Genomic DNA, 18,449 nt, shown 5'->3' with positions numbered 1-18,449 from the left:
CTATATAGTCAAAATCAAAGTCACTGATTCTTGTCCGACTCTTTGCGACCCCATGGACTATACAGTCTGTGGAATTCTCTGAGCCAGGATACTAGAGTGGGTAGCCTTTCCTTTCTCCAGGGGATCTTCCCCACATGGATCAAACCCAGGTCTCCCGCATTGCAGGCAGATTCTGTACCAGCTGAGCCGCAAGGGAAGCCCAACCATATAGGACGTGATGAAGCAAATTACATTCATTCTTTGGAACCATTAAGAAGGAGGGTAGCGCTAATGTCTGCCTTTGAATGATGCCCAAGACCAGTTGCAGAGTGGATTTTAGCATGCCCAGTTTTAATTTTTTAAGTAGTATATGTTTTTATTTATTTGTTTATATTTTTGTTCATCAAAATATCCATCGTGATAATAGTGGTTGCATTTGGAGAGGAAGACTTCTGAATGTACACCTTTTATATTGCTGTTGGAGTGAAAAAAAGGTTTCATTTTAAAATATCATTAAATGAGTATGCTTCTCCTGTATCATAAGATTTTGGTGATAAACAGAGCCAAGTTGCTAAATACTTCTCATTCATATTTTTACTATACACTATACATTTTTACTAACACCAAAAACTAATTTTTATGCCACACAATGGTTTTGCAAAGTTAAAGGAAATATATGCTACATGCAGTTGTAATAATTTGCACCTTCACACTTTGTGGTTAGATAATATAACCAGTAGTTCATTCTTCTTTCCCTCAGAATTTCATTTTATGATTGTATTTATGAAGTTCTTTAACTCTTTTTGATGTGACTTTACCTGTTTTTGCTAAGAGAGCATTGACAGTATTAACAAAGAAAAATTCAAGTTTGACAAATATAAATAAACTTGTAAATGGCCTAACTGAGATTAGTTGTACTAAGACTAATAATGTTAAAATTTTTATCATTTGTGTGCCTTTTTAATATATTTATTAAGCAGGTAAGAAGAATTTCTATGAAAGTATATGTTTCATATATGTGCAATGCATGAGAGCAAAATTGTGTCATTACTTTATTTCTCCAAAGATATCACGGACTGCAAACCATTTGATAAGACTACTTAGCAGCCATCATGCAACATCAGGAACTTTCAGTGGCTTAGTAAACAAGTAAACTTTGAGAAATACTCTATTAAGTGATTCTGCAACCTCTCATTCTCTAGAATAATGATTCTTCCCTGGGGATACACAAGCATATATACACAAAGTAATAGGTGGCCAAGGTCCTATCTCAGAGCCTCAAAACTTTCATATTTTTTAAAAAGTCTGTGGGTAAGTTTTGATGTATATTCTTGGTTATAACTATTCTGTAGTAATCCTAATTACTTTGAACTACCTTTATCTCCTTTTCAGTGGTTCTCAGTGGGGCAAATACTAAAGAGTATATTTTGATTATCAGAGTGATTAGGGAAGACTGTTGGTTTTCACTGAGATCGTGCTTATCAGGCAATGTGGGACAGTCCCTTATAACAGAGGATTGTCTTGTGTCCTGAGTGACTTTTCAATATTTTATCAAATACAAATCAGTAATCTTCTAATTTGTAATACTTGCACTTCTTTTTTTTTAACAAAAATCTATCCACCAGCTCAATAACTTGTATACTTTTAGAATGGAATACTTTAAAATCTCAGTCATGACATAAATTATAAATTTGCTTACATACCTCTGAAAATTAACTCATTCAGTTGAAAGGTTATTCTGGCCTCTGGGATAAAGCACAGTGTTCTTCAAATTGATGTTGCATTTGATTTTTTTTTCTAGAAGGGAGACATATTCAGTTTGCAAAGATTTCACAGATTGTTAAAGAAACATTTAGTCAACTAATTTCTAATCAATCAGACTATCTGAAATGTAGCAACTCATTAGCTGCTTTTATAATTGAAAGAGGTAAGTGTGAGTATTTGGTATGTGTTTATAGAAAAACTATTAAGTAACTTAATGATACTGTGGTAGTATTTAATTAACTTTCTTTGGCCGTATTGATAGTGGTGCTGCATTAATTTGAAATAGCCTTTTCTAGTAGGTGTGGGTTGTTAAACACACATTCTCAAAGAGATAAAGTATACTGAACAGGAACCAATAGAGAACTGCAGAATGGTAAAATACTTAACATTTTAATCAGTAACTATGTTGGAATCACTACCAACTTGAAATCTAACCTCCTTATAACAAACATTGAGGACTCTATAAAAATGAACATTTTCTTCACTATCAAGTAATAAAAGATAAAAATGAAAAATCATGAATCTCTGTTTTTTCCTGTAATTATTATGTGATTTCAATTACATTTTATCTTTTATCCTTTAATGTTCTATATTGATATTAAAAGCATTTGAGTTTTATATTCATCTCTGAATAAGACACTGTAGATGATACAGAAACAATTTCATATTTGGTTCCTATTCTTAAGGGTTTTTTTTAACCTAGGTAGGAAGAGAAGATATATATGATTATTCAAGGGTCAACTTAGTTTGAAATCATGGAGCATGATACCTCCATGCTTTTTTTTTTTTCCCCTCTCTCTAGAGATTGCTTTGGTTATTTGGGTGTTTTTGTGTTTCCACAGTTTGTTCCTGTTCTGTGAAAAATGCTGTTGGTATTTTAATAGGGATTGCACTAAACCTGCAGATTGCCTTGGACAGTAGTATGGTCATTTTTTAAAAAATGATTTATTTTAATTGGAGTCTAATTACTTTACAATATTGTGGTGGTTTTTGCCATACACTGACATGAATCAGCTTTGGGTGTACATGTGTCACCACATCCTGAACCCCCTCCCACTTCCCTCCCCATCCCATCCCTGGGTTGTACCAGTGCCCCGGCTTAGAGTGCTCTGCTTCATGCATCAAACTTGGACTGGTCATCTGTTTCACATATGGTAATATACATGTTTCAGTGCTGTTCTCTCAAGTCACCCCACCCTCACCTTCTCACACAGAGTTCCAAAGTTTGTTCTTTACATCTGTGCCTCTTTTGCTGTCTTGCATATGGGGTTGTCGTTACCATCTTAATTTCTTCCAGTCTTTGAGCATGGTGGATCTTTCCATTTGTTTGTTGTCATCTTCAGTTCCTTATCAGTATCTTATAGTTTTCTAAGTGCAAGTCTTTTCCAAAACTCCTTGGTTAGATTTATTCCCATGTATTTTATTTATTCTGATATAATTTTAAGTGGTATTGCTTTCTTAATTTGTCTTTTTTGATAGTTCATTATTAGTATATAGAAATGCAGAAAATTTCTGTATATTAGTTTCATATCATGTAACTTTACTGAATTCATGTATTAGTTGCAATAGTTTTTTGGTGGAGTCTTTAAGAATTTCTGTATATAGTATATCAGGGTTGGCAGTTTTACTTCTTTTCATTCAAATTGTATTCCTTTTATTTATTTATTTATTTTTTAATCTGATTACCATCGCTTGGACTTCCAGTACTATGTTGAATAAAAGTAGTGAGGGTGAGTATCTTTGTCTTAATCCTCTTAAGAGGACATTGCTTTCAGCTTTTCACCATTGAGTATGATGTTGGCTGTAATATGTCATATATGGCCTTTATTATGTTGAGGTACATTCTATCTCTACCCACTTTGTTGAGAGTTTTTTGTTTTTAATCATAAAAGCATGTTAAATTTTGCTGAAAGCTTTTTCTGCATCTATTGAGATAATGTACTTTTTAGTTTTCAGTTGTTTATATGGTGTGTCACATTGATTGATTTGTGGACATTAAACCATCCTAGCATGCCTCAAATAAATCTCACTTGATTATGGTATATGATCCTTCTGTTAATGTATTGCTGAATTTGGTTTGCTAATAATTTGCTGAAGATTTTTTTTACATATGTGTTCTTCAAGCATTTTGGTCTGTAATTTTTTGTGTGTGGTATCTTTCTATGGTTTTGGTATCGGTATAATGCTGGCCTTGTAAAGTGAGTTTGAAAGTGACCTTTCCTCTTTAATTTTTTGGAATAGTTTAAGAAGGATGGGTATTAACTCTTCTGTAAATGTTTGGTAGAAGTCACCTGAGAAGCCATCTAGTTCTGGACTTTTGTTTGTTGGGAGTTTTTATATTACTGATTCAATTTCATTACTGGTGATTAATCTGTTCATATTTTGTTTCTGCCTTGTGCAGTATTCGGAGATTGTATGTTTCTAGGTATTTATTTCTTATTGGTTGTCCGTTTTATTGGCATATTATGGTTCATAGTAATCTCTCATATTTCTCGATATTTCTGTGGCATCAGTTGTAATTTACCTTTTTCATTTCTGATTTTATGTGGCTCTTTTTTTTTTATGTATCTGGCTAAAGGTTATAAATTTTGTTTCTTTTCAAAGAACCAACTCTTTCTTCCATTGATCTTTTTTGGTTTTTTTTCAGTCTCTATTTCATTCATTTCCATTGTTATCTTTATGATTTCTACTAACCTTTGTTGTTCTGTCGCTCAGTCGTGTCCGACTTTCTGCAGCCCCATGGACCGCAACATGCCAGGCTTCCCTGTTCTTCACAATCTCCTGGAGTTTGCTCAGACTTCTAACTTTAGTTTTTGTTTCTTCTTATATTCTAGTTCCTTTAGGTATAAGGTTGGATGACTTGTTTGAAAATTTTCTTCTTTCCTAAAGTAGACTTATTTATTTTGGCTGTGCTGCATCTTCATTGCTACACTGGCTTTCTCTCTAGTTGCTGTGAGAAGGGGCTACTCTCTAGTTTGACCAGTGGTCTCAGTAGTTGCAGTGCACCAGCATAGTTGCTCCATGGCATGTGAGACCTTCGCAGTCAGTCAGTTCAGTCATTCAGTCGTGTCTGACTCTTTGCCAGACCAGGGGTCCAACCCTTGTTCTCTGCATTGGCAGGCAGATTCTTAACCACTGGACCACCTGGGAAATCCCTAGACTTGTTTTAATTTCAGTCTTGTATCTGCTTTTGCTACATCCCATAGATTTTGGGTCATTGTATTTGCATTTTCATTTGTGTCTAGACATTTTTTAAATTTCCTCCTTGATTTCTTCAGTGACCCATTGATTGTTTAGTACCATGTTGTTTAAAATACATGTGTTTGTGTTTATGCTTCTTTTCTTATAATTGATTTCCACATTCATAGCATTGTGATCAGAAAAGATGTTTTATATTAATATGGTTGTCTTCTTAAATTTATTGAGACTTATTTTGTGGCATAGCATGTGATCTGTCCTGGAGATTGTTTCACATACACTTGAAAAGAATGTGTATTCTGCTATTTTGATGAAGTATTCCATATATGTTCAATTCTGTCCGGTCTGATGTGTCATCTAAGACCAGTGTTTTCAAATTAATTTTATGTGTGGATGGTCTGGCTATTGATGTAAGTGGGGTGTAGCCCCCTACTATTATTGTCAACTTCTCCCATTATGTTTGTTAATACATTCTTTATGTATCTGGATACTATGTTGAATGCTTTGCATTTACACTCGCTATGTATTCTTTTCAGATTGATCCCTTTATCATTTTATAGTGGTGCCCTTTTTGATCTTTTTACTATCTTTCTTTTTCTTCCATTTGCATGGAAAATCTTTGTCTCTTTCACTTTCAACCTGTCTGTGTTTGTAGATCTGAAGTGAGTCTCTTGCAGGAGGTAATGTGTATCTTGTTTTCTATTCATTCAGCTACTTTATGTCTTTTTTGTTGGAGCTTTTAGTCCATTTACATTTAAAGTAATTACTGACATTTTGTTACTTGTTTTCAGCTTATTTTCAGCTTATTTTTATAGTTCTCTTTTGTTCCTTTTTTCTCTTGCTCTCTTTTGTGATTTGATGACCATTTGTAGTAGTTGAGTTTGGATTCCTCTTTTTTGTGTGCATCTCTATTATAGATTTTTGGTTTATGCCTACCATGAGGTTCATATATTAAAATAACTATATATATGATTATTTTAAGTTGATCTCAAACTGAGAAGGACTGGGTTATAGAAAGTCCACATAAATAGGAGGTGAAAAGAAAAATGAATGGTATTCTTCTGAGCATAATGTTTCAAAGAAATCTCAAATGGGGTACAGCAAAAAACTATTCTGTTGCCTTTTTTCCTAAAAGGCAAAAATTTAGACAAAGTATAATGTAAAACATCTGCCTTTTAAATTGAGATATTACTGAAGTATTTTTAAAACTTTGCTTCTTAGAAGACTCTCAAACTTTTTTTTAAACTTTTTATTTTGAACTGTAGTATAGCCAGTTGACAATGTTGTGATAGTTTCAGGTAAACAGTGAAGGGACTCAGCCGTGCATATACACGTATCCATTCTCCCCCAAACCCCCTTCCGTCCAGGCTGCCATATAACATTGAGCAGAGTTCCATGTCCTATACAATAGGTCCTTGTTGGTTATCCATTTTAAATATAACATGTGTACCTGACCATCCCCACCTCCCTAACTGTCCAAATTCAGCAACCATAGTTCGCTTTCTAAGTCTGTGAGCCTTTCTCTGTTTTGTAAGTAAGTTCATTTGTGGAAGACTCTCAAACTCTTATTTGAAGGTGTGGAATTATTGATATTTTTCCATATTTTTGGTCAATGGTTTTTCTAACTTTAAAATGGTAAAATAGAATTTTTCATTGAATTATAAGCCTAATTCACTCATTTAACCTAATCTCTTTTTATATTAATACCTGGCATTTATTGCATTGGCCAAAAAGTTCCTTTTGTTTTTAAGTAAGAGACAGATTTTTTTACTTTCACCAAGAATGTTGATGATGTTCAGTCACTAAGCAATGTCTGACTCTGTGACCCCATGGACTGTAGCACACCAGGCTCCTCTGTTCTCCACTATCTCATGGAGTTTGCCCAGATTCATGTCAGTTGAGTTGGTGATGCTGTCTAACCATATCAAACTCTGCCACCCCCTTCTCTACCTCCTCTCAGTTTTTCCCAGTACCAGAGTCTTTTGCAATGAGTCAACTCTTAGCATCAGGTGACCAGTGTATTAGAGCTTCAGGAACAGTCCTTCCAATGAATATCCAGGGTTGATTTCCTTTAGGATTGATTGGTTTGATCTCCTTGCAGTCTAAGGGACTCTGAAGAGTCTTCTCCAGCATCACAATTCAAAAGGATCAATTCTTTGGAGCTCAACCTTCTTTATGGTCCAGCTCTCACAGCCATACATGACTACTGGGAAAACCATAGTTTTGACTACACGTACCTTTGTTGGCAACGTGATGTTTCTGCTTTGTAATACACTGTCTAGGTTTGTCATAGCTTTCCTTCCAAGGAGAGGTGTCTTTTAATTTTGTGGCTGCAGTCACCATCCACAGTAATTTTGGAGCCCAAGAAAATAAAATCTGTCACTGTTTCCACTTTTTATCCATCTATTTGCCATGAAGTGATGGGACTGGATACTATGATCTTAGTTTTTTGAATGTTAAGTTTTAAGCCAGCTTTTTCACTCTCCTCTTTCACTTTAATCAAGAGGCTCTTTAGTTGCTCTTTACTTTCTGCCATTACACTGGTAACATCTGCATATCTGAGGTTATTAATATTTCTCCCAGCAATCTTGATTCCAGCTTGCAAATCATCTAGCCTGGCAATCCACGTAATGTACTCTGAATATAAGTTAAATAAACAGGGTGATAGTATACAGCCTTGTCGTACTCCTTTCCCAATTTTGAACCACTCCATTGGTTCCATGGAACAAACCAGTCTGTTTTCCATGTCGAGTTCTGTTGCTTCTTGACCCACATACAGGTTTTCTTAGGAGACAGGTGTAAGGTGATTTGGTATTCCATGGACATAGGACCCTGCCTGGGCTACAGTCCATGAGATAGCAAAAAGTCAGACGTAACTGAGAGACTAATACACAAGGTGGTCTGGTAGTCACAGCTATTTAAGAATTTTTCAGTTTGTTGTGATCAACAGTCAAAGGCTTTAGCATAATCAATGAAGCAGAAGTAGATGATTTTCTGGAATTTGCTTGCTTTCTCCATGATCCAGTGAATTTTGGCAGTTTGGTCTCTGGCTCTGCTGCCTCTTTGAAACCCAGCTCGTACATCTGGAAGTTCTCGGTTTACACACTGCTAAAGCCTAGCTTGAAGGATTTTGAACAATAACCTTGCTAGCATATGAAATAACCACAATAGTACGGTAGTTTGAACATTCTTTGGCATTGCCCTTCTTTAGGATTGGAATAAAAACTGACCTTTTCCAGTGCTGTGGCCACTGCTAAGTTTTCCAAATTTGCTGACATATTGAATGCAGCACTTTAACAGCATTGTCTTTTAGGATTTGAACTAGCTCAGTTGGAATTCTGTCACCTCCATTAGCTTTGTTTATAATAATGCTTCCTATGGCCCATTTGACTTCACAATCCAGGATATCTGGATCTAGGTAAGTGACCACATCATCATGGTTATCTGGATCATTAAGACCTTTTTTGTATAGTAGTTCTGTATATTCTTGCCACCTCTTCTTAATCTATTTTAGGTCCTTACCATTTCTGTCATTTATCATGCCCATTCTTACATGAAATGTTCCCTTGCTATCTGCAGTTCTCTTGAAGAGATCTCTATATATAGTCTTTCCCATTCTATTGTTTTCCTGTTTCTTTCATTGTTTACGTAAGAAGGCCTTCTCTCTCCTTACTATTCTCTGAAACTCTACATTCAGTTGAGTTTGTCTTTCCCTTTCTCCCTTGCCTTTCATTTGTCTTCTTTCCTCAGCTGTTTATAAAGTCTCCTCAGACAACCACTTTGCCTTCTTGCATTTCTTTTGAGGCTAGTTTTGGTGACAGTCTCCTGTACAATGTTGTGAACCTTCATTCTGTAGTTCTTCAGGCATTCTATCTACCAGATCTGATCTCTTGAATCTATTCATCACCTCTACTGTATAATCATAAGGGATTTTATTTAGGTTGTACCTAAATGGCCTAGAGGTTTTCCCTAGTTTCTTCAGTGTAAGCCTAAATTTTGCATTAAGATGCTTATGATATAAGCCACAGTCAGCTCGTTTTTACCGACTGTATAGAGCTTCTCATCTTTGGCTACAAACAATATAATCAATCTGATTTTGGTATTGACCATCTGGTGATGTCCATGTGTAGAGTTATCTCTTGTGTTTTTGTTAGAGGGTGTTTGCTATAACCAGTACATTCTCTTGACACAATTTGTCAGCCCTTGCCCTGCTTCATTTTGTTCTTCAAGGCCAAACTTGCCTGTTACTCCAGGTATTTCTTGACTTCCTAATTTGCACTCTAGTCCCTTATCATGACCTCTTTTTTGGGTATTGGTTCTAGAAGGTGTTGTAGGTCTTCATAGAACTGGTCAGCTTCAGCTTCTTCAGCATCAGTGGTCAGGGCATAGACTTGGATTACTGTGATGTTGAATGGTTTGCCTTGGAAACAAACCAAGATCATTCTGTCGTTTTTGAGCTTGCACCCAAGTACTGCATTTCAGACTCTTTTGTTAACTATGAGAACTGCTCTGTGTCTTCTAAGGGATTCTTTCCCATAGTAGTAGATATAATGGTCATATGAATAAAGTTCTCCCATTCCCGTCCATTTTAGTTCACTGATTCTTAAGATGTCAGTGTTCAATCTTGCTGTCTCCTACTTGATCATGTCCAATTTTCCTTGATTCATGGACATAACATTCCAGATTCCTATACAATATTGTTCTTGACAGCTTCAGACTTTACTTTCACCACCAGACACACAGCTGATCTGCTTTGGCCACTTGCTTCATTCTTACTAGTTGTTCAGTTCCTCAGTCATGACCTACATTTTGCGACCCAATGAACTGTAGTATGCCAGGCTTCCATGTCCTTCACCATCTCCCAAACCTTTCTCAAACTCATGTTCATTGAGTCAGAGATGCCATCCAACCATCTTGCCCTCTGTCATCCCCTTCTCCTGCCTTTAGTCTTTCCCAGCATCAGGGTATTTTCCAATGAGTCAGCTCTTCACATCAGGTGGCCAAAGTATTGGAGCTTCAGCTTCAGCATCAGTCCTTCCAATTCAGGGTTGATTTCCTTTAGGGTTGACTGGTTTGATCTCCTTGTAGTCCAAGGGACTCTCAAGACTTCTCAAACATCACAGTTCGAAAGCATCAATTCTTTGACTCTCAGCCTTCTTTATGGTCCAACTCTCACATCCATACATGACTACTGGAAAAACCATAGCTTTGACTATACATTCCTTTGTCAGCAAAGTAATGTCTATGCTTTTAAATACACTGTCCAGGTTTTTGATAGCTTTCATCCAAGGATTGAGCGTCTTTTAATTTCATGGCTGTGAAATTAAAATCACCGTGGTGATTTTGGAGCTGAAGAAGATAAAAGTCACTGTTTTCATTGTTTCCCCATCTGTTTGCCATAAGTGATGAAACTGGATGTCATGATCTTAATTTTTTGAATGTTGAGTTTTAACCCAGCTTTTTTTCTCGTCTCTTTCACCTTCATCAAGGAGCTCTTTAGCTCCTCTTCACTTTCTGCCATAAAGATGGTGTCATCTGCGTATCTGAGGTTATTAATATTTTCCCTGCAGTCTTGATTCCAGCTTGTGCTTTATCCAGCCTGGCATTTCACATGATGTACTCTGCATATAAGTTAAGTAAGCAGGGTGACAACATACAACCTAGACATACTCCTTTCCCAGTTTGGAACCAGTCTGTTGTTCTATGTACTGTTCTACCTGCTGCTTCTTGACCTGCATACAGGTTTCTCAGGATTGCCCTTCACTCTTCCCCAGTAGCATATTTGACACCTTCCAACCTGAGGTGGGGGGCTCATTTTCCAATGTCATATCTTTTTACCTTTTCATACTGTCAATGGGGTTCTCCTGACAAGACTACAAGAGTGAATTGCCATTTCTTTTTCCAATGGATCCTGTTTTTTTCAGAACTCTTCACTATGACCCATCGGTTTTTGGTGGCCCCTCATGGCATGGCTCATAGCTTCAGGGTTACACAAGCCCCTTTGCCACAATAAGGCTGTAATCCATGAAGGGCACTGAGAACTTTATTGAGGAACCTATTCATCATTTTGCTATACTACCTTCAGCCATTTTTCAGGCAATTTTATAATTCCATCTTCCCAGAGCTTTTTTTTCTTTTTGAGCAAAGAACTATTCCAGGTGCTATTTACAGTCTTCCAAGGAATTGAAATGTTTTCCATTAAGAGAATTGAAGTTGCAGTATCTTGTAAATACAGTGAGTGAATCAGAACTTCCCAGCCAAGCTGTAACAGTTTTTGCCTGGTCGTCAAATAGACATGTGATCTAGCATTATCCTGATGGAAGATAATGCATTTTTCTGTTTATTATTTCTGGATGCTTTTCATCAAGTGATGCTTTCAGTTGGTCTAGTTGGGAGCAGTACTGTTGGAATTGTTTGGTTTTCTGGAAGGAACTCAGGAGTCCCACCATGTTCACAAAATCACTTTCTTTCAATGAAGACTGGCCTTTGGTGGGGTTGGTCATGGTTCACTTCACTTGCCCCATGATTTTTTCTGTTCTACATTATTGTACGGTGTCCACTTTTCATTGCCCATCACAATTTGTTTTAAAAATGGAATGTTTTCATTATGTTTAAGTAGAGAATCACATGTAGAAATACTGTCAGGAAGAGTTTCTTAATTTATGCTGACCCAAACATTAGAATGATGACCATCACCAAGCTGGTGCAAATGATTTTCAACACTAGATCTCGATATTTTGAATATTTTGGCTATTTCCCATGTGACATATTGTTGATTTTTCTCAGTTAATGTCTGATTTGATCACTATCATCTTCAACTGGTCTACTTGACCGTAGAGAATTGTCCAGCAAAAAATCTTTAGCATGAAACTTTGCAAACCACTTTTGACTTGCTCGATCAGCCACAGCACCTTCTCCATACACGGGAGAAATCATTTTTTACATTTCAGTTGCGTTTTTATCTTTCTTGAAACAATAAAACATAATATGCCAAAAATGTTGCTGTTTTTCTTCCATCTTCAGTATTAAAGTGGCTACCCAAAGATTTACCAATTTGGATAAATTTTTTTTAATGCATGCTGATAGGACAGGTGTCACAATACAATCTTAACAGTTGTCTCAAATGAAATTAAAGGCAACTAAGTACTGCTAGTGCCACCTTACAGGAAAAAAAAAAAAAACGAACAAACCTTTTGGTAAATCCAGTAAATAGATGCTTAAATAACAGTTTGTTGAATATAAATATAAAAAGATGGTAAAGTAGAGGTGGAGGTTGAACTTAGAGAAGAAGGAGGTCAAAATAATCTGCTACTGTTAACCTTTTCTTTTCAGCTGGACAGCACGAAGTTGTAGCTATAGGCACAGGTGAATACAATTACAGTCAGTGCATTAAGCCAAATGGAAGAGTGTTGCATGATACTCATGCTGTTGTTACAGCAAGGAGATCTCTCCTTAGGTAAGGTAACATACATTTAATGCCATCAAATATTAATGCTCTTATATTAATATTAGCCTAAAGCATCACATATATGTTATTATTTACAAGTGGAGTTTTACTCATCACTGAGCCAAGGATACGGTATTGTCTTACTTACCTAAGCTATCTTATAGTTTCATGTCACTTTTAGAAACCTTATGTTCACTGCACTGTTTAGTCTATGAATTTTAGTGTCTTCTATTATCATGACCTTATGAACTAAATTTTAAAAGCCATGCAACCTGTTTTTAAAGATAAAATATGTCTTCATTACTGATTAAAGTAATTTGAGAGTATAGCCTTAGATGTGGACCAAGTAGGCTTAGTAATACTTCACCCCTGAATTAGCCATACTTATCCAAAGGCAGAAATCAATGAGTTTCCACTCATGAAGTCTCTACAAAGTCTGCCATATGGTAGAATATCAATAAAGTATTTTTTAGACTGGCAGATCTCAGAGAGAAGAGGGCTGAGGTAAGCATGCCTAGTTTCTTTTTCCAGATTTATCAGTCACTGCTCCTTATAAAAGGAAGGAGTATCTGATAGTGGAGAAATAAACCAGGAATTTTACTCTTTGGAGTTTCTTTTCTGTGAAAACACAAAAAGTGGGAAATAAGCATTATCTCCGTTAGTAGTCAGCTTTTGTTCTCTTATGTCACTGAATTTACTTTTCAGAAAACCTTTCTTAATGGAATTTTTCAAACACAGGTGAGACTCAGATAATTAATACCTTCATTCAGTTATCAGCATACTGATACCAGTATCTAATATTCATATCCAATTATTAGTGTATCCTGCTATATTAGGATTTTGTTCTTATTTAATTATGCATTCTCACTTTTTGTTGGTGATGTTTTCTTTAAATTGTAAAAAACATTTAGGCATACTCTCTCTTCTGAAAATGTTAAGTATGTATCTCTAATAATATGGAAAGAATCCTATAATCTTAAAAGGAAAGCTATTGGGAAGTCCATGAAACTAATACAGCTCACTGAAAACTACCTCTTTTGTGTTTATTTCTTCCCATGCTTGGCACTGTCAGATATACTGACGATTAATTTTTATTACATATTTCTGATGATAGGATTAAAATTATATTTTTTTGAGTAAGCAAAATAGTATTTGTCCTCTTGAGTTGTCTTTCAGGAAATCTGTTTCACTTCTAAATTCAGTTTATGAGCTTCATTATGTTATTCCTATACTCCTAAATTTTTGTCTTCAGAACCACTACGTAACAGGAACCATAATTGTTTGTCTATGTGTTTGGGGAAGAGAAAATAGAAATAATGCAGAAAATTGATACTCCTAGGAGGCTGGGAGCAGAGATGTCTTGAGAAAAAGGAGGAATCAATAGAGAAATGGGTCTTTTGCAAGAAATGATAGTTGAGTACTTTCAAGTGGAGTGGTAGTCAAGGAATGATGCTTTAAGGCAGGTCACAGGGTAAACTGGGCTATAGCTGAAGACTTCTGAAGGGACTTACATCTTCATTAAGTAAGACTAAGATTATTTTATAATAAAACTTGATTTATAGGAACATTGCTCATGACATGAGTATAATGTTTAAGATACTTCATTTTTAAACATTCTTACTCAATAAAGCTCTATCTTTTACTTTAGGTACTTTTATAGACAACTTCTACTCTACTATAGCAAAAATCCTGCTATGATGGAAAAATCAATATTTTGTACAGAACCAGCTTCTGATCTACTCACCCTCAAGCAAAATATCAACATTTACCTCTATATGAACCAGTTGCCTAAAGGATCAGCCCAGATTAAGTCACAATTGTAAGTATATGGAAGCTGTTAAAAGCAACTAGGATGACCACTTATACATTCTGAATCCATATATCAAAAGAACAAGTAAATTCAAATCCATCCATATTTTCCTTCCAGCCTTCAGAGGTTATTTGTAGGCTGCAAGAGACCACAAATTCATTCTCCCTCCCCTGCACTGTCTTACCTATTACTATTACTTAAATAGTCCACATATTGCACCACTTTCTTTTATATGCTGTTGAAAATCTTCTACTCCTTTCTGGTTGTAAGACTTTTTTATAAACTTTAGGAAGTATGGATTATGTACTCTTCACATACTAACACAGGAGTTAAGGAATGCAGTCTATTCCTCTATAGTCAGAACTTCATTGTCTTGATGAATGGGTAGGATCAGTAGCATGATATTTGAACAACACAGACACAAAAAGAAAGTAAAATTTACTTTAAGTCTGACCATCTAGAGATAATCATGGTTTATAGTTTGTTTAAAAGCCTTCCAGTAACACCTTTGAAAACAAGGGTGAGTGTTCTGTAGAAAAACATCAAGAAAATAATTTTAGATTTTACTGTTTTTTATATTTTATTGGAAGTGAATCTTAAATATAAATTGTCAGTTTTCTTTTTTCATTCTCTAGTTTTGTCATTATTAAAAATTTTCGTTTAGAGAAAGGAAATAACTCAAAAATTATGATGGGGCAAAAATCAGATTTTTATTTGATTTTAAGGGACATAAAAAATGGCAATAATATGAAATTTGTCCTTGTGGGAGCTCTAAATATAGGGTTAATTTCCACTTGGTTTTAATCTTGTGAAACAAAGTCATTCTATCCTGGCTTGCTTTGGGTTTGCCTCTATTTCTGTTATTGAAATTAAGTGTAACTGGCAAGTTACAACTCTTAGGTATATGCAGATTTTACTTCATTGGCTTTGATTTTTAAAGGAAGAAACTTTCTTTTCTTCCTCTAGGCGTCTTAATCCACATTCTATATCTGCATTTGAAGCCAATGAAGAACTAAGTCTCCATGTTGCTGTTGAAGGCAAAATTTATCTGACTGTCTACTGTCCTGCAGATGTTGTTACTAGAATAAGCAGTATGTCCTCAAGTGACAAGTTAACAAGATGGGAAGTGCTTGGTGTACAGGGAGCATTGCTCAGTCACTTTATACAGCCAGTTTATATCAATAGTATTCTTGTTGGTGAGTGAGATTTCAGTACCTCTTGGCCTCTTTTACTAAGTAATTATACTTTATTTATCAGTGTAAAATCAAATTTTGCATGCATGAAGCTTTACTTAAGGTAAAATTCAGATCCACTGTTGCTGAGGTTTTCTTTTCATGGTAACTTGTAATCACACTTAGTATAATATGACTTTTATCATCTTGTGAGAAGGCTAAGAATATTTTAAGTTAGGCAATTATATGTATTCTGGCTTGAACATATGCTTTTGTTTGCACAATATCCAATGTTTCCCTTTCTTTTGGAAGAAGGTGCTTTTTGGAACTTCTCAGGTAAGCTTATATTTAGTTATTCCTGAAATGAAAAATATTAAATGCCCATTTTGGTTCTTTGCTACTTTTATACTTTTTAAAAATGTATTTGATTATGAGTTGGATTCTTTTGGTTTGTGAAGTAAGTAGGAAGGAAATAGAATACAAATTAAATGATATGAACTGATAATTAACTTCTTCCTTTGGTATTTATATTTGAATGGGTTTTCCTATTATCTCCTCAACAGATATTTTGGACACTCAGTTTTGTAGTTTTCGCAAAGCCCTGAGAGTTTCAAAGCTTTAGTCACCCTTGGGAATCAATTTAAATTCCACTACTTGACTCTTCTTTGTTTACTGTTAAGTTTTGGTAATGATTGCTCACATAAAAACTTTAGCTCATCATATGAGTAATGTTTTGTTTTTAGAAGGTACTGTTTGTTTTATTCTTGTGAGGTTTTTTTATTCTGTGTATTTTATATGCATTTCTTTAAGAAGTTCTCTTATGGACTATTTTTTTGTAGTTCTACATATACACAAAATATTGTATTTTCTTGCCATTTTTGTTTGGCTTGACTTTATTAAATTATAAAAAGGAAATAATGATTATATAATTTTCTAATATTAAGCTTATTTTCATTATTTTGGAAACTTGTTTCAGAATTCAAAAGGGTTTTCAGTGAAAAGTCTTAACTTCTATCCTAGTGCCACAGCTACCATTTTACCTCTGTGGCATCCATTGTTCCTAGTTTCTTGTTTCCTTTCCAAGATGATTTACACTTATACATTTTTAAAATTTTACACCAATGAGATAATACAGTTCACACTTTTCTGCATCCTACTCTTTTCATTTATTAATGTATCTTGGAAATTTTTCCCTATGAAGACTTTTTACATTATTATTCTTAACTCTCTTACGGTATTTCTTTGTATAAATGTATTATAATTTATTTAACCAGTTGTGGGTTAATGGAACTTTAGATTGTTTCTAATCTTTTGCAGCTACCAAATGCTACAGTGAACCTTGACCTTTTTATGTTTGTCATTGACACAAAAGTAAAATATATGTAAATGTAAAATGAATTCCTAGAAATAGAATTGCAGGTCAGAAATATATGAATTTGCAGTTTTGAAAATTATTGCCAAGTTACTCTCCAAATTATATTCTCGCTAGCAATATATAAGAGTGCCTCTTTGGAGTTACTTCTTATTTTCCAAATATAAATTCTTATAGATGATTTATTTCTTAAATTGGATACCAGAATTATTCTTATGTTTTCTTTTAGTCAAAAAACTCTCTCAGACGCTTCAAATTTTCTCAATCTTCTTTAAGAAAGGCTATTTTCTTGATAAATGTCTACAGAATGTCTAATAAATATCTATGCATTCTCTAGAGTCACAACTTTGAAAGGCAAAGCTTTCTTTGACTTTTGTGAAGAAACATATTTTACAGTTTGTCATTTGTATAACATAACTTCATAATATTTTCAGTTCAGTTCATTGCTCAGTCGTGTCCGACTCTTTGCGACCCCATGAATTGCAGCATGCCAGGCCTCCCTGTCCATCACCAACTCCCGGAGTTCACTCAGACTCACGTCCATCGAGTCCATGATGCCATCCAGCCATCTCATCCTCGGTCGTCCCCTTCTCCTCCTGACCCCAATCCCTCCCAGTATCAGAGTCTTTTCCAGTGAGTCAACTCTTTGCATGAGGTGGCCAAAGTACTGGAGCTTCAGCTTTAGCATCATTCCTTCCAAAGAAATCCCAGGGTTGATCTCCTTCAGAATGGACTGGTTGGATCTCCTTGCAGTCCAAGGGACTCTCAAGAGTCTTCTCCAACACCACAGTTCAAACACATCAATTCTTTGGTGCTCAGCCTTCTTCACAGTCCAACTCTCACATCCATACATGACCACAGGAAAAACCATAGCCTCGACTTAGATGGACCTTAGTCAGCAAAGTAATGTCTCTGCTTTTGAATATACTATCTAGGTTGGTCATAACTTTTCTTCCAAGGAGTAAGCGTCTTTTAATTTCATGGCTGCATTCAGCATCTGCAGTGATTTTGGAGCCCAGAAAAATAAAGTCTGACACTGTTTCCCCATCTATTTCCCATGAAGTGATGGGACCAGATGCCATGATCTTCATTTTCTGAATGTTGAGCTTTAAGCCAACTTTTTCACTCTCCTCTTTCACTTTAATCAAGAGGCTTTTTAGCTCCTCTTCACTTTCTGCCATAAGGGTGGTGTCATCTACATATCTGAGGTTATTGATATTTCTCCTGGCAATCTTGATTCCAGCTTGTGTTTCCTCCAGCCCAGCGTTTCTCATGATGTACTCTGCATAGAAGTTAAATAAGCAGGGTGACAATATACAGCCTTGACGTACTCCTTTTCCTACTTGGAACCAGTCTGTTGTTCCATGTCCAGTTCTAACTGTTGCTTCCTGACCTGCATACAGATTTCTCAAGAGGCAGGTCAGGTGGTCTGGTATTCCCATCTCTTTCAGAATTTTCCACAGTTTATTTTGATCCACACAGTCAGAGGCTTTGGCATAGTCAATAAAGCAGAAATAGATGTTGTTCTGGAACTCTCTTGCTTTTTCAATGATCCAGCGGATGTTGGCAATTTGATCTCTGGTTCCTCTACCTTTTTTAAAACCAGCTTGAACATCAGGAATTTCGCGGTTCACGTGTTGCTGAAGCCTGGCTTGGAGAATCTTGAGCATTACTTTACTAGCATGTGAGATGAGTGCAATTGTGCAG

General features: G+C 35.5%; 1 protein-coding gene across 2 annotated transcripts in view; it reads left to right on the top strand.

Annotated features, from left to right (window-relative positions):
- Positions 1–18,449, top strand: part of ADAD1 (adenosine deaminase domain containing 1) — a 47,042-nt gene that overhangs the window by 9,773 nt on the left and 18,820 nt on the right. The window contains exons 5-8 of one of the 2 annotated variants that reach the window (XM_040250560.1): positions 1,781–1,906; positions 12,274–12,397; positions 14,070–14,207; positions 15,165–15,394. In XM_040250560.1, coding sequence (XP_040106494.1) covers positions 1,781–1,906; positions 12,274–12,397; positions 14,070–14,207; positions 15,165–15,394 — 618 coding nt within the window. Of the gene's footprint in view, positions 1–1,780; positions 1,907–12,273; positions 12,398–14,036; positions 14,208–15,164; positions 15,395–18,449 lie in introns of both variants that reach the window. The other variant, XM_040250558.1, reaches the window with a different exon arrangement.

The sequence above is a fragment of the Oryx dammah genome, unplaced genomic scaffold (genome assembly GCF_014754425.2).
Source record: "Oryx dammah isolate SB20612 unplaced genomic scaffold, SCBI_Odam_1.1 HiC_scaffold_12, whole genome shotgun sequence".
Taxonomy (NCBI): domain Eukaryota; kingdom Metazoa; phylum Chordata; class Mammalia; order Artiodactyla; family Bovidae; genus Oryx; species Oryx dammah.
The sequence above is the reverse complement of the archived record's forward strand: the minus strand, read 5'-3'. Positions and strand labels throughout refer to the sequence as shown.